We start from the raw sequence: 15258 nt of genomic DNA, 5'->3' as shown, positions 1-15258 counted from the left end.
ACGTTACAATCGCTGCTATAAACGCGGCGGGGCCGCGACCCCGCCCGGAGCGGCGAGCCCGGGGCTGGGCCGGCAGAACCAGCGGCCCCCGTGCCGCCCGCCGAGGGCTCCCGGGGGGGACGGGACGGGACAAACCGAGCAGCCCGTCCCAAGCCCGGCCCCAGCCCTCGAGCGAGCAGCCGGCCAGCCATGGCCGACAGCTTGAGGAGGCTGGTCAGCGCCGAGAGCTGCCGGCTGCTGCAGGAGAAGCTGGAGAACTGGTACCGGGACTACGAGGTGGGGACAGCCGCGGTCCCCCCCCCGCCTCGGCCGCCTCTCTCCGGGGCCCCGCGGGGCAGCAGCGCCGTTTCCCCGGCGGCCGGGAGCTGCGGTGGTTGCCGCGCTGACAGCCGGCCTCGGGGCCCCGAGGACACGCACACGGACACCCCGCGGGCTGCTGGCACCCGCTGCTTCGGCTCCCTTGGGTTTATTCTGCCCGTGGCAGTGTTCACTGAAAGCAAAGATAGGGAATTAAATGTGATGTGCGGGCTGCAACAGCCAGGACGGAGTCAAAAAGGAAAAGAGTTCTGTTGTACACGGGGAGGCACTAGGCGAAGTAAGGGGGGTGCTCAGAGGGACGGTGGGGAAAAAGGTGGTCCGAAGTGGGAAGCGTGTGAGAGCAGGGTCAGCTGCTCCCTGAGACTCCTCTGGAAGAAATCTGCTGCCAGGAGGGCTTGAGGAGGAGGGAAGCACGAGAGGGAATGGCCTCCAGTTGCACCGGGGGAGGTTTAGGTTGGAAATGAGGAGACATTTCTTCTCAGAAAGAGCAGTCAGGCATTGGGACAGGTTGCCCAGGGAGGTGGTGGAGTCACCGTCCCTGGGGGTGTTCAAGGAAAGGTTGGACATGGTGCTGAGGGACATGGTCTAGTGGGTGACATTGGCGGTAGGCGGATGGTTGGACCAGGTGATCTTGGAGGTCTTTTCCAGCCTTAACAATTCCCCGACTCTGATTTCAGGGACAGGAGAGAAGATGGCTGGAGGCAGATGTGACAGGGTGAACAGAGGTTTAGGGGTGAGAGAACAGGAGATGGACATAACAGGAGACCGAGGAGGTGGCACAGTGGAAGCAGGAGAGAAGAGTTTAAATTTAGGGGAAGATGAGGCAAGGAAGGGAACTGAGATTTGTAAATCCTAAATTCTCTCAGCAAAAACAGTCTGGACAGGATCCTCACCCCTATATCCCCATGTCTCTGATGCCTCAGAGCACTGGCCGTCGTCATGAGCCTGTAGCCATCCACCATGTGCTGCAGTCGGTGAGTGAGGGTGCTGAGCAGAGGTGCAGCCTTCTCAAGTCAGTTCCTCATATGTAGGCGTTACAGTGCCTGGCAGCCTTTCTGCAGGATGCATGGCAAAGGACAGGTCTAAGGAGGAGTTTGAAGGTAGCTGGTAAAGACACCGCAGAGTGCAGGGCACTGGAGGAGGGAGAACAGAAGCACTCGTGTTGAAGTCTTGCAAATGGATGGTGGAGGTGGGCTTTGGGGGCGGCTGATGGTAGCGGGAGCTGAACTCTCCATGGTAAAGGAAGGTAGGTGAGGGTAGTCCCCGAGGTCGTGGGAAACGAAGACGAGCAGCTTGAGTCTGCTGTGGTGAGAGGAGCTGGCAGATGGGAGCACCATGGGTGTCATGTCAGTGTAATGAGCTGGAAAAATGCAATTTGCGGTAGTGTTCTGGTGGATGTTAGCAGGGCGAGACTGCTCCTTGAGGACAGAGGAAAGCATGCTGCAGCCATCACAGTGCGAGGTGACTGGGGCATGGGTGAGAACTGTGCCTGTTTTCAAAGCTCCTAAAACCCATATGGAGCCATTAAAGCCTAACCACGTGGTGAGCGATCCGAGTTGAAGGCGATACCCAGGTTATGGATAAAGGTTAAGGTTGTGGGTACAAAGTGTGTGTGTGTGTGTGTTTTTTTCCTGGCAGGTGCAGTAGCATCCTGGACTCCATCATTTTTTTTGAATTGTGTTTGCTGAAAGTGGTGCAACTTTACTGTTCTGTTGTTTCCTTGGCTTAATGCTGGGGTTTGCCCATTCTCGATTATTTTTTATTTCACTTGATAACTCATAAAAATCAAGTAAAATTGCATGGAGGCCTTGTGGCTGTTGATAAAGCAAGATAACAGCCTTATCTATGTTCTTTCAGCTAATATATAAAATCGTAGTTCGGACTGATGTTTTATTCATCTAATAATCTCACATCTTGTTATGCTAAATTCTGTGTTGAAAGATTTTAACACATCTTTATGATCTTTCTTTTAGATTTATTTGTGGTTGCATCTTCTTTATTGCTGGGGAAAGGAATACGTTTTCCCCAGTGGTGAATTAACGGGGTGTTAGGAGTTCTGATATCTTGTCTGTGTGCCTATTAACAACGTGAGACTTTTGAAGATGAGTTTTCTAGTTGATGCAGTCAGAAAAGGATGAGAAGATGTAATTATAGAAAACAAAAGCAAAAAGCAACAAACAAACAAAACCCCCCAAAACAGCCCTTTAATGTTGTGATTGTAACAGGAATCGTTCTATGCAAGAAATCCCAGGCAGATATATTAATACACATTAATTTACAGATTAATACCTGTGATCAGAATCTGAACCGATGCTGTGAAATAATAGAAATGAACTCTGTGATTCAAGGGCAGCTCTTCACAATCCTCAATGAAACGTCTCGAGAAGGTAAATCAGTGCCTTGTCTGTACTAACACATTTCACGTGTCATCTTTTTCAGTTCTATCTTCCTCTGTAGGTGTTCTCACAATTTCTTAATGCTTGTATTTTCTTAGGTGGGCATTATGCAGGTGTAGAAACAATAAAAACTCGTCTTCTGCCATGGCTAGGAACTTGTTTTTCCTGTGCTACTTCAGGAGGGCTCTTTGAAAGTGGCCTCTCTTTCATTCAGGTACGCAGGAAATTTATTTTAAGGGAATAGAACGGTGTAAATTTATGCCTGCAGGAGAGCATTAATCACTTTCTGTTAATAATAGCATCCCTCCTTGATTTTGCTTAATGAAATATGTTATTGGTTGCTCATGGTGACAGCTATGTTGTTGCTCTGTCTCATCTTACATTTCCTTTGAATGGGAAATCAAAGAGGTCATTACAGTTACTTCTGGCCCTCCAGAGCTTGTGCTGTTTCATAACAATGAATGGCAACATGGATGAATCTTCTTGGTAAGAGAAACAATGGTTTTGTACAGCTTTCCTTTTCTAGGCAAAGAATTTGGCTACATTTACACTTCCAAAGATGTTATAGTAGCATTTACACCATATAACTGTTGGTAAAAACTTATCAGCATATGAAAATCCAGATGTAAGCTGAAGGTGTAACACCCCATGCTTTCATCTGTGAGCTCCTTTTATTTTTATTTTTTTTTGAAGAAAAATATTTTCTTTGTATCCAAGCATTATAATAATCTCTGGAAGGGAAAAAGAAAGTGCTCATAGCCATCATGATACCACCACATGCCTGACTTGAGATCTGGAGTTAGTAAGTACTTGGTATTTACTGAAAGGGTCATATCACTAACACTTCAGAGGGGAAGACAGATCTGCTGTTGCTCTATGCTTGTGTGCTTTGAAAGAAAATAAGAGTGTAGGTTGATGCAGATGACGGGAAAATATTGAAGATCTTGGGATCTGGCAGTGATGTTACCATGCTCTCCAACTTCTCATTTTTAGACCTCTTATATCAAAATCTTTCACAATTAAGATAAGGACAAATGAAAAGTAATATCCCTTAGTGGATCCCTCAGATTCTAGGGTGCTGCAGGAGTAGGGTTCTGACAAAAAGCAAAATGTAAAATTAGGGTGTTACTAAATGACTACGTATCTGTTACGGATTTGTCATTGCACATGACATTCAAAATCTAAAGAAAAGCCTGCTGCACAGCTGCCTATTTAAATCTGGTAGTATGAGTCAAATCTGTAGGTTGTTAAAGGCATGGCTACATGTACAGCAGTGTGCTTCTTGAATCCCAGTAGATGCCTGATCTGTTCTAGTAACGTTTTCTGTTATCCTGTGTACATGAATGCCCAAAAACTTTACTTGAGTTGATGGTATAGTTGGTCAGAACACTTTATTAACAAAAAAACTGTTATCACATGTGCAAGAACACTATGTCCAGATAATGTATATGCAGGTAGTAAATATGCATATGCAGACCTTTTGTAGTCTCTATTATGAGGTGTAAGTGAAGTGAATATTTTTAATACAATTAAGTCTTTGTTTTGTGTGCCTTGAAGTTATTGCTTATGTTTCTAGAAGGTATGCAATTGCTTTTGTTTTCAATTACTGTTTTCAGTTACCTTGGAAATGATCTTTACAGAAATGTTTAGAAAGGTGTATGCTAATAATGCTATACTACGTTAAAGGATCCTGTAAGGTAGAATGGTCAAGCAGTGCCATTTTGTGTTTCATTTTAGGATTCGGTTGAGAAAGAGAGGCAGCTGAGGCAACTGGCCACCAGTCAGACTTTCCAGCTGCAGGAGCTTCAGGAAGATCTCACTTCAACGCGTCTAGGGCTCAACCATGTGCATCAAGAGTAGGGAAATTAACTGAGATTCTTTTTTTCTTTTCAATAAGATATTTTTCTCTTGACATCTAAATACTGATAGAGATTTGTACAGTGTTTCATTTCTGGCTTAAAATCAGTGCTTCAAAATATGTCTAGGCTCTGGATTGTCCGTGTGTGCCCAAAGTAGGGGACAGATGATATAATCATACTTGCTTTCATCAATTGACTTGATAGGTTTTGCTTCTGGCAGAAGAGCTGGAAAGCAGGACAGTGGTCCAGACAAAAGGACTGATTGTCCCAGTTGGATTATAGTTGACAGACTGTTGTATGCTGAGCAAACATTGATAAAACTCAATTGAGTAACTATAGTGCAACCATTATTGAAGGACCTGGAGCATGTCACAATTAGTTACGGAATGTAATTGCATGTAAATATTTAAGAAGATCAAAACTAAGATGGAGGAAGAAAGATTTTTCACATAAGTCACTAGGACTGAACAGTTGTCATCCACAAAACACTTTGTGGAGCACTGTAGTCTCAAAATGACATATCTGCTTCAGAAACAAATTGGTCCAGTTAGTGCCACTTCCAAGGACATTTCAGAGGTGGCTCCAAGTGACAGACATGTTCTCATGCACTCTGCTAGCATGAGAACAATGAATGTTCACAGACCTTTGTGATACAAAATGTGATGTAAATTGATGCATTTATTAAGGGATTCCGAGAATATCAGGTTCTCAAGACTGCAAGCTGCACAAGCTAGATTTGAGGAAAGAGATTCAATAGAAAGAATATTTCATCCCGTATCCTAATCTTGCAGATATCTCCTGCTGTCATGTTAATATCTGTTATGCCTCATCTTGTATAAATGCAGACATTTTGATTTGTGACAATGAAAGAAGTCTCTCAGTACCCCGTTTATGGACAGTGAAGTCATTCTGAGTGCTATAAATTGTTGAAATAGATGGGGAAACTGGAATTGAGCCTTAATGAAAAATAAACAGTTGTAGCAGAATAATTCTGTTATGGCTTAGTCAGATATGACTCTTATACACTGCTTGTGTGCTGACAGCCTGCACAAAGCTCACTGTGATGGTTTTCATGTGTTACATTGATACAGGCTTGGTCTGCTGAAACAGTCAATTTGTCACATTAAATTCTGTGGTGGAATCTCTGCCCTTACCATGAAGGTTATTAATGTTTCTTGCAGCCTGTCACAAACCCAGTTGGCTCTTGAAGACAAAGACCAAATCAGCCACTACTCTTATGGCAGCAGAAGATCGAAATTATTCAGCTAAGAGCAGCATAAGAAAAATCTTACAGTATTTGTGGCAGAACGTCAACATGCAGAGGCAGTCTGTCATCTACCTGAGTGGATTCTGTTTATTTTACACCATCCTAAGCTACAGAGGAAAAACAGATCTAGCTTCTGGACATCATGGAGTTTTTTTCTTTTTTTTTTTTTCTTTGTGTTATAGGAAGAATTAACATAAATTAATCCATGTGAGAAGAGCCCTTATTCTTGCTGAACTTGTACCCTTTTCTCTTTAGGCTAGAGGAAAGGTTACTTTGAAACGAGCAGCTATCAAGCTATCAAGTATTTGAGTCTTGTAGATGAAGTTAATAGGAGAGATCCACATCCTGAACGCAGCGAGTTGCAAACAAAGGTTTCCATCTATGATGCTCTTGGAAGCAGCATATGTGTTAGAGAGAATGAAATGTCTTTTGTCCATCTCAAGATAAGGTTCTTTAAAAGGCTTTTTCTTTCAGACTGTGCTTTCCAAATCCTTTTGCCTGTCTGCACAGAAATAGACATGGATATTAGTACTGTTGCTGTCTCTGTTTTAAAAATGTTTTTTGAGTTTCTAATTGTTTTGGGCACATCTGGGAAGTTAATCTAGATCAGTAATAGTCCAGCTGAGGGACCTACCTTTTCACTTCAATACAGTAATCTTTAATTTTCTTTTGTGGCTTGATCTATAGGAACTTCTGGAAGCAGTAATAATTCTTCACGGTTAGGAAATGTAGCCTAGATTTTTTTATTTTGGTTATAGTATCAGAAAAGAACATGAAGTTAGTAGAAATTCTTCCAACAGCATGTGAATTCTTGTGATAATTGACATTTCAAGAAAAGAAATACTTGTTTATAAAAAATGCTTGCAGCCTTGTAGTTAAATAATGTTAATGCACTTCAAAATGAAGGAGACCTGGCTTGGATCTTTCCCCATAGGAAGGTATAACTGTCCATGAGATTCCTTCATTTTAGGGCAATTAAAGGGATGAGCTAATCCCAGTAAAGATGAACAAATAAAAATCCTTCAGGTCATTATAGTCTCAACTTATATATGAAGTTGAATATCACTTATTCATTTCTCGATATCTATCATTGCTTCTAGAATAATACTAATTGTCAGACTTCATCTGTGGAACCTCTGCCAGGAAAGCCATTGCTTCAGACTTTATTTTTTTGAATGGATACAAGGGGCATAACTCGTATTCCCATAAAATGGCCTCTTTTGATTTGTTGGTTGAAAAGTAACTCACATAACTCCTTGAGTCTTAGATGTAACCTGACTACTGTCTTCCAGATTAAAGCAATTAGCTGAGAACAAAGCCTCTCACAATTTCCATGTGTAGGTCTTAATGCAGACTGCATGGAATCATGGAATCATAGAATGGCTCGAGGTGGAAGGGACCTTAAAGATCCTCTAGTTCCAACCCCCTGCCATGGGCAGGGATGCCACCCACTAGATCAGGTTGCCCAGGGCTTTGTCCAGCCTGGCCTTGAGTACTGCCAGGGATGGGGCATCCACAGCTCCTCTGGGCAACTTGTGCCAGTGCCTCACCACCCTCTGAGTGAAGAATTTCCTCCTAACCTCTGATCTTAATCTTCTAGTTTAAACTAAACTCTTAAATCTAATCTAAACTCTTCTAGTTTAAAACCATTTCCTGTTATTCTGTCATTATCTGGTTGAGGAAAATGTTGCTCTCCATCTTTTTAAAAGTCCCTTTTTAAGTACTGAAAAGTGGCAATGAGGTCTCCCTGGAATCTTCTTTTCTTCAGGCTGAACAGCCCCAGCCCTCTCAGCCTTTCTTTGTAGGAGAGGTGCTCCACCCCTCTGATCATCTTGTGGCCTTCCTCTGGACCCATTCCTAACATTAAGTAAGAGTAAATGGTAGAAGATAAACTTGCTTAGCTGGTTGTCTGCAAATGTTTGAGAAACATTTTTTATATGGGGAGGAGCAAGAGAGGAATCATTAGCTTCTGATATTATTTGAAGAACATCATTACTGATGTCCTCTGACCAAATATTCCATCAAGGAAAAGAACCTGAGGACCTGAGGTAAAACCAAGTCAGCTCAGTTTTCTGTCCTACATTTCTGACTCTCAATGATGTTAAATATGAGAAAGAAATGAGTCTTTCTTAGGCCTCATCATATGAGCTAGTGCATGGACACCAGAAGTTAGTGATCTTTCCGGTAACACAATTTGGCATATCCGGCCTCTTGCTACAGTGCACCTTTACACTTTAAAGTGTAGTTATGAGTATGCTTTGGAGTTTTTTAACACTTAATTTCACAGTATTTCAGCATAAGGAGTCTGGCTTGCTCAATACTTCTCCTGTTTTTTCTGTTCTTGTTTGTTAAGGATTAATTGATAGCTGGTTTGCATTGGTAGAAGGGCATCTTGTGACTAACTTTATTCCATGTGGTTAAGTCTGAAGGATTCCCGTGCCCGAGAGGAGGACTCTCTGAGGAAGTTAGATCGTTGGAATGATTATGAGCAGCAGATTCAAATGCTGCGGGATGAGATTTCTATCCTGGATGCCCAAAAGTCTGTTCTCCAGAGCAGGTAGGGCCTTATTCAGAGAAGTAGCTGGATTGGAGAAATTGTTCAAGTTAGGTAGCATGAATTCTCTCCTCATTTTAAATTGAAGCATGAAGGAAAGTTAAACTTCTGTACTTTGTTGTAAAGGATTGTAAACACTTCAACTGATTTATCCTAGTGCCCAGTGTTTTAATTTTGAGCAGTAATGTTGAGCTTACAGCAAAGAAAACAGCTTTACAAAATAGACTGAGAGCAACTGTACAGGAACAGGTGGTTGGTTAGTTTTTGTTTATAAGTCCTCTGTGCATACTGTACCCTTACAGGGCAGAAATTATTATTATATTCTCATTTCTTGGACTTCACAGCTCTTCAGTGGTACTGGAAGACAAACAGATCTCTCAATTTTTAGTAGTTAAAAGTGTGTTTCTGCAGAACATGGTGCATGGCTGCATAAGTTTTGGAGTTTAATTTTATCATTCCAGATGTATCCTATAAGATATACTGACACAAGTTCCTTCATGCTAAGCTAATAATCTGCAGCTTTACTTCGCTATGTTGGCTCAAAGTCTTGTCTTACCCTGATGGTAATTAAATTGGCACAAAAGTCAAGGCATCTGAGGATGCTGAAGTGACCTCATGTTTTTTTACACGCCTCTCCTAGACTTGCGCGGAGCCGCTCTCCTTCCCCAAGACGCAGCAGGTCGCCCAGTCCGCTTCCCTTGAGGAGCTGCTCACCTGGCCGAGCCAGGCGGACAAACGCTTCCCGTCACGCCTGCCTGGTAGCTCGCTTCGGTGACATCTATGCTCATGAACGCTTGGATGCAGAGACCCTTCTGAGGACATACATCACTGACAAAGAGATGGTGCAGAGGATAATATACACTGCAGCTGTGGTAAGGACAAAATTGTTTCTCATTTCACAGAAGTGTTTTGTAAAATACTGTGACTAGATTGGATTAAGACATACGAAGACTCTGAATGGCTTTCAAAGGTAGATGATTCCTGCACTAAAAAGCACTGCTGCATTTAAATGAATACTTCTGGAAATATTTCCATATCATGCTTTCCTTTTGCCTGCAGCTATGTGTTTTTCTGTTTTGCTGGGTTCCTTGAAATTACCTACATCCCTCACGCTTACTATGAACTCAGCCAGAATAAATTTGTTTGCAAATTTTCTTGTCTATAAAATCAGTGTATCAGAGAGGCAGTGACTCTCTTAATGTATATGATCCCAAGCAAGTCTAACTTACTGCATTTTTTTTTCCACGTTCATCAGTCACTTTACACCCTCTGAACCAATGTTTCTTCCCAACAGATGAGAGGTACTGTCTGACATGTTAGGCTATGGCACATAAAATGCAAATATTAAATTCTGTTCTTGATGTCTCCAAATGTAATTCCATTGATTCTGTGCATGTATGTAAGGGAATCCTTCATAGAAATAGGTTGGGTGGGAAGCTTCTTAATTCTGTCTTCAGAAAAATAAATCGCACTTGGTTTAATCAGAAGTCCTCCCAAATGGAGGACTATTTTTTAACCTTCACTTCTACAGCAGTGTTTTATCTTCCTCCTTAAATCTATGATACTGGTTTAAGTTCATTGTTTCAGATTGTTGCTAAAAATCTAACCTCACAATCTCCTGGATTAAACTAGATGTTTTGTACATTTCCAGGAGTCTTTCCAAGCAGCGAAGATGGCCTACAGGCAATTCAAAATGCGTGTAAGAAAGACTCTGTCTTTAGGTCACACAGGGCTTGAGTCACTTGAAGACACTGTCCTGGATTATATAGTTCGCCATGAGGATCTGTACGATGTTCAAGCCAGTGTCAATGTAAGTTAGGGTGGTGGGGAAGGGATGTGTTATTCTATTTCAGGAGCTAACTTCACAGTGCATAACCTAGAAATGATCTGTAATCTGGAGAAGGAAGAGAAGTGTATTGCATGGATTTTGTCTTGTAGCAACTTATTTTTCAAAATAATATTGTAGTACAGCCCAATTATCACTTGTTTTATTTGCCTGTGACTGTAATGTCTGTTTCTGTCAGAATAATTTTGTTGACAAGATACAGTGTAACTGTATTAATCAAGTAAATATAAGCTAAATTTTAGTTTTTTTCTTAAACTTTATATTGTGCTGAAGAACTTTATCTCCCTCTTAAGACTGATGTCAATGATGTAGCTCACGCTACTTCTAACATAACAGCACATTCTTTCTGAAGTTAATGTTTTCTCAAATAGTCTAAGATAACATTTCTGGGAGTCTTTTATACTGATTTTTAAGTGTGGCAAAGCTGAGAGGCACATTTAGGAGGGATTTCCATACTTCCTCATGAACAAAAGTTCAGAGCTCAGATTATTTCAGTTGTGTTTATTTTCAGGAAGTAATTCGCTCCATGAACATGAACCCAAAGATTTCATTCCCACCAGAAGTCGATTTCATTGTGATCAGCAGTTTGATTCGAGAGCTCTGCCGTGTGGCTTTTTCAATGCAGACCCTCATCCCTCCTCTTGATATTGCCTTTGGTATGGATGGCGAACTCTTCAGTGAGACCAAGTAAGAATTCTTTATTTTCTTTAAAAGACGAAGATGGAAAAAATCCACCAGGTTGTATAGTCTACTTCTTTCCTAATTAATGTGAAGGTTTAAGATTGATGAACGTTAATTTGGGGCAAATATTTCTGGTCTATTGTCAATTTGGTATGTCTTTAAGGTTTATAATGGTATATAAATGCCAGGATGTAGACCAGTGCTAATAGCTTTTTTAATGAATAGCAGAACAATTTTCTGGATAAACTTCAGTCTCTTGCGTTTATTTAATTTATCCTTTAAGAGGAAAATTATCATTTTTCCTTTCCTGCTTAGTCTCTGTCTGCCTTCCCTGTTTATAAAAATGCTTGCATCTTTTCTCTGTCTTTTTGGCCCATTTGGTAAAAGTCTCTTCTACTGAGGTCTGGCTGTAAGTGCCTGATACGAGGATCATCAACGTGTGCTGTGGCTGCTGTGTGACATACAGATCTTAATACACTCCTGTCTCTTCTGTTTTAAAGTTGAGCAAAAAGGAAAATGTCTTTAGAAACATGATTCTTGTTTAAAGAAACCATAACATAGTTTTTCTTTTTTACCATGGGGCTAGGACTGGCTGCTTTGTTAGCTGACCGAACTGTAGGGTACTCCCAGGCCTTCAAGAAAACTAATGGGATTGATAGCTCCAAAAAACACTGCTCCTGAAAGCAAGAGATGCCACAGAAATGAGGAGGTTTCTAATAATCATTTAAAATAGAATGGAGCCCATATAGGAAATAGCTTGAGAAACCAAGGAGAGAAATAGGGAAGGTAAAAGTAACCCTTCAAGAGAGTACAAAGTTGTTAACTAGTTAATGGTCCTGTCCAAATATTGGACAGTAAGCTATTTGATACCCAAAGCAACTCGCTGAATTAAGAAGGTAGCAATGCTAGAGTATTGTCTTAGGATACTTTTGCCACCTACTTGATGTGTATGGCCTTCAAAAAAATGGGTGTACAAGTTTATACGTGCTGCTGTGGGAGGGGTGTGTGTGTGTACGTACACACATACGTATGTATGTGTAACTGTCTGGATATATATGTGGCATAGATATATTTACATGTATATCATATGTGTCCTACACTTACATGGAGCAAAACTTGTGGAAATTGAAATAGCCGTGTTAGTTAGGTGCAATGCCATTCTATAAAAGGGCTGGCCAACCCTCATTTTACCTTATACCTTCCTCCAGCAGAGTTTCATGCCTGTTTATGACATTGTTCTTACGAATTACTATTCTATATACATTACTAATGTATATATGCATTGCTACTTTCTGTTTCAGTTATCTGGTAATTGTTTTGAGTTTGAATTCACCAAACCATATATGTATTATTCAGCCAATTTTGTAGACTTTGGGAGGTAATGGGGGTAATATATCTAATGCATTACTGCAGCCTTTCCAAATAATTTTTGGAAAAGTCAATATTTTGTTATCAGTATCTGAAGATCTTGCTAATAAAATTGCCTCTCATGTCACGTAATCTTGGCCATAAAGTTACATCTTAGTATCTTGGGTATTTCTGTAATGTCCTTTATATGGATCTTGTTTTGACAAGAAATTTCAGGAAGATAGGATGAATGACTGCCAAAACGCTGCTCAGGAGATTTAGTCAGTGGTCCTAAGACCTTGACTTTTGTGGGGGATATGCAAGAATATCATAGCCTATCAGCCATCTGAAGTGGGAGAAGGTTTTATTGAGGTGACTGTATAAATAAAAAACATGTTCTGTTAAGTCGCTCTTACAAATGCATTACTTCTATAAGTTCACTTAAAGAAAACTTATTTTTTGTGATATGCAAATACTGTCAAGAAAGATTATGAGCTGTACTAATATTCTGCCTTGGTAACTCGAAGACTTATATTTATCTTTTGGCACTTACATGCAGACATGTCTTATACTCTGTTTCTGCAGGTACCATCGTAGTTTGGACTCTGATTTCACAGCTGCTTTGGTGGCCTATCATGTATGGCCTGCTTTGATGGAAAATGATGTTGTAATTGTGAAGGGAGAGGCAGTCACCAAAAGAGGAGCTCTGGTATGTACTTTTCCTTAGGAAACGTGTTAAGGCTATTCATTGGATTTTAACTGTTTTCAGATTTAAAAAGATGAATTCTTGATATTTTTTTCCCCTATATGGCTGGAGTGGTAGATATTATATATTGGTTAGGTTTAAATCCTCATCCTGTATTTAGGGTGAATAGTTCCATTTACCTTATTGTGTATTCATCATGCAGTAAAAGTTGTATGATTGTTGGCAGAGCCTTTTTTTAGGAGGAAAATTTACTGTGTTTACTCTGTCCTCACACCTTGTCTCCAGCATGACAAATCTGCTTGCAGAGTCTGCCTTTAATAAATACCCTCTCTCAAAAGAGGTTTGCCAATCTCATCTCTTGTAGTGGTCTCGCAGGAGCAGAAGTAGAAGCAGAAGCCGGAGCTGTAGCGTGAGTCCTCTTCTATCTCATGTAAGCCCCAGCTGAATGCTGTTAGTGTAAACAGCATCAGATATTTTAAACTCAGAGAAACTAGGAACTTGCTGAATTTTATGTTGTACCAGTGGAGTTGCACTGATGTAGTAAAGTGTGCAAATCTTCTGAATGTTGATGGGTTCCCAGATGCCCTTCTTGTGTACAGTATTTTGGCACATCTGAATTCCCTTCTCCTTTTGTCTTGCAGTTATCTCGAAGCCGCAGTCCTTCACCACTGAGGAGCGGAAGCCCAAGTACGTGGGCATATTAGTTCAATTAGTTCAAATTGTTCAAACTCACAATTTTCAAATTAAGCCCTTGAAAGACTGAGCAAAGATAAGAAATAATATGCTGAAGGTCTTTGACTCTATACTGCTTGTCCAAGTCTTGTTTTTAAAATGGGTAGTCCTCTTTTTCTGTGTGTGGGAGAGGGCTGAAATTTCTGCATGGGAAGATGGTTTGCTTTTCACTCTACTCAGGTCATGGTCACGCTCTGTCTTTGCTGGTTGCCTTTACCATGGCCAGGTCTATAGTAATAAGACTTCTCTTCCCCACGAGAGATACAGTTAGCTGCATGCCTGCTGGCTTCATGCCTTTTAAAATCCAAAGAGAGCTAAGTGGTGAGGGTGAAGTGGGGGGATTTCAAACAGTATGAATGTGTGCACACTGAAGCCAAGGCAATTTAGAGACTTAGGAAAAACAGTTGTACTGAAATGTGCATTTTTCTCCAACAGGACATTAAGATAACTGGATAAGTTTCTGTGATTCTGTACATCTGGATCCATCGACTTTGCTGGTGCCTCCTCCTCTTCAAGGAATACCTCAAATGTAACAATGTGAATGGCAATTGTCCCTCCAAAAGGAGCGTTATATGTTGTGTGTTTTTTGTGTGTATTTGTTATTATAGAAGGCTTATTTAGGACTTTAGAAATTAATTCAACCCTTTGATTTAAACAAAACAACAACAAAAAAAAGTGCATGCAATACAGGATTGTACTAATTATCAAAGTTTACAGAGCACTGAGGTACCCATGCTGTAATCTTATGGATGGAGATAGAATTATTGCATCTAGAATGGCTTCCCTAGATACCAAATGATACAGTTTGACAGGATGTTTAATGTAACCTAAATGGTGAATGTTACAGAATGTTGAGGTTAGCTGTTAACTTGAAAACAATTTAATTATCTGGTGCTTATTTACAGTTTTAGAAAGCAGCAATAATCTTGCGATGTGCAAGTCTCAGCATCCTTTGAGATCTCTAATCTCTATCAATAATCTGAATTTTCTAGCTACAATGCAAAACTCACACGGAATAGTGATAAACTACCAATATTCTATCAGTCCCCAGGACTTTATTGACTTCTACTTTTGAAAGCATAGATATGTGGTTTTAGCAAAGCAGTAATAGTCCTTGTTGAATTCCTTGCTACTTACATTTTTTTATATTCATTTCTAATTTGGACCTTAAAGTATTCTAAAAGTGTGCCAATGACTACATGTAGGCCTGAAATATTTTCTTGTGGTAGTCTATTCAGTATTGCTTTTGATGGACTTCATACTAGCCTGATAAATTGGTAGTTCCTATAAACACAGTCAAAAAACTTGCCCGGTTATCACTTATTGTGGGCATATATCACATCTTAAATGTAAAAATTGAAGACCTGAAAAGCTTTCATTCTTCCATTTTAAATACTGGTCGTTCCACTTGTAAAAGTTTATTTTAATACCAGCATTTTTGTTTTCCAGAGAACTGGTAGTCTTTCTCTGAACCTCATCCATAGGGCCAGCCTTAAGTATAAGCCACACAAGTGGCCATTTGGGGTCGTCTTGTGTTTTTACATAGAAACAT

At 40.6% G+C, this 15258-nt stretch overlaps 1 protein-coding gene across 7 annotated transcripts; it reads left to right on the top strand.

The window, feature by feature from the left end:
* Positions 1 to 64: 64 nt before the first annotated feature.
* SPATA18 (spermatogenesis associated 18) lies at positions 65 to 14372 on the top strand. Of its 7 annotated transcripts, none has more exons than XM_040556870.1 (12): positions 65 to 276; positions 2600 to 2705; positions 2813 to 2928; positions 4452 to 4570; positions 8263 to 8397; positions 9035 to 9266; positions 10046 to 10204; positions 10752 to 10927; positions 12854 to 12977; positions 13339 to 13404; positions 13616 to 13661; positions 14142 to 14372. In XM_040556870.1, exons 1-12 carry the CDS (start codon positions 190 to 192, stop codon positions 14147 to 14149), a joined length of 1374 nt encoding a protein of 457 aa, XP_040412804.1. In that variant the 5' UTR covers positions 65 to 189; the 3' UTR covers positions 14150 to 14372. The 7 variants fall into 7 exon arrangements, with proteins under 7 accessions (XP_040412804.1, XP_040412806.1, XP_040412807.1 ...); XM_040556873.1 differs by lacking the exon at positions 65 to 276 and adding an exon at positions 406 to 619; XM_040556868.1 differs by lacking the exon at positions 65 to 276 and adding an exon at positions 926 to 1292 and having other exon boundaries at positions 13339 to 13383.
* Positions 14373 to 15258: the final 886 nt, after the last annotated feature.

Source organism: Cygnus olor, chromosome 4, assembly GCF_009769625.2.
Source record: "Cygnus olor isolate bCygOlo1 chromosome 4, bCygOlo1.pri.v2, whole genome shotgun sequence".
Taxonomy (NCBI): domain Eukaryota; kingdom Metazoa; phylum Chordata; class Aves; order Anseriformes; family Anatidae; genus Cygnus; species Cygnus olor.
Note: the sequence above shows the minus strand (reverse complement) of the source record. Positions and strands in the feature narration are given on the sequence as shown.

Bases quoted from the DNA above. Each gene is read 5' to 3' on its own strand.
- SPATA18 (XM_040556867.1), top strand. From the start codon at position 1,137: ATGAGGCAAGGAAGGGAACTGAGATTTGTAAATCCTAAATTCTCTCAG. The intron at 2,706-2,812 runs GTAAATCAGTGC...GTATTTTCTTAG, and splicing joins CAATGAAACGTCTCGAGAAG to GTGGGCATTATGCAGGTGTA. The intron at 8,398-9,034 runs GTAGGGCCTTAT...CGCCTCTCCTAG, and splicing joins AAGTCTGTTCTCCAGAGCAG to ACTTGCGCGGAGCCGCTCTC.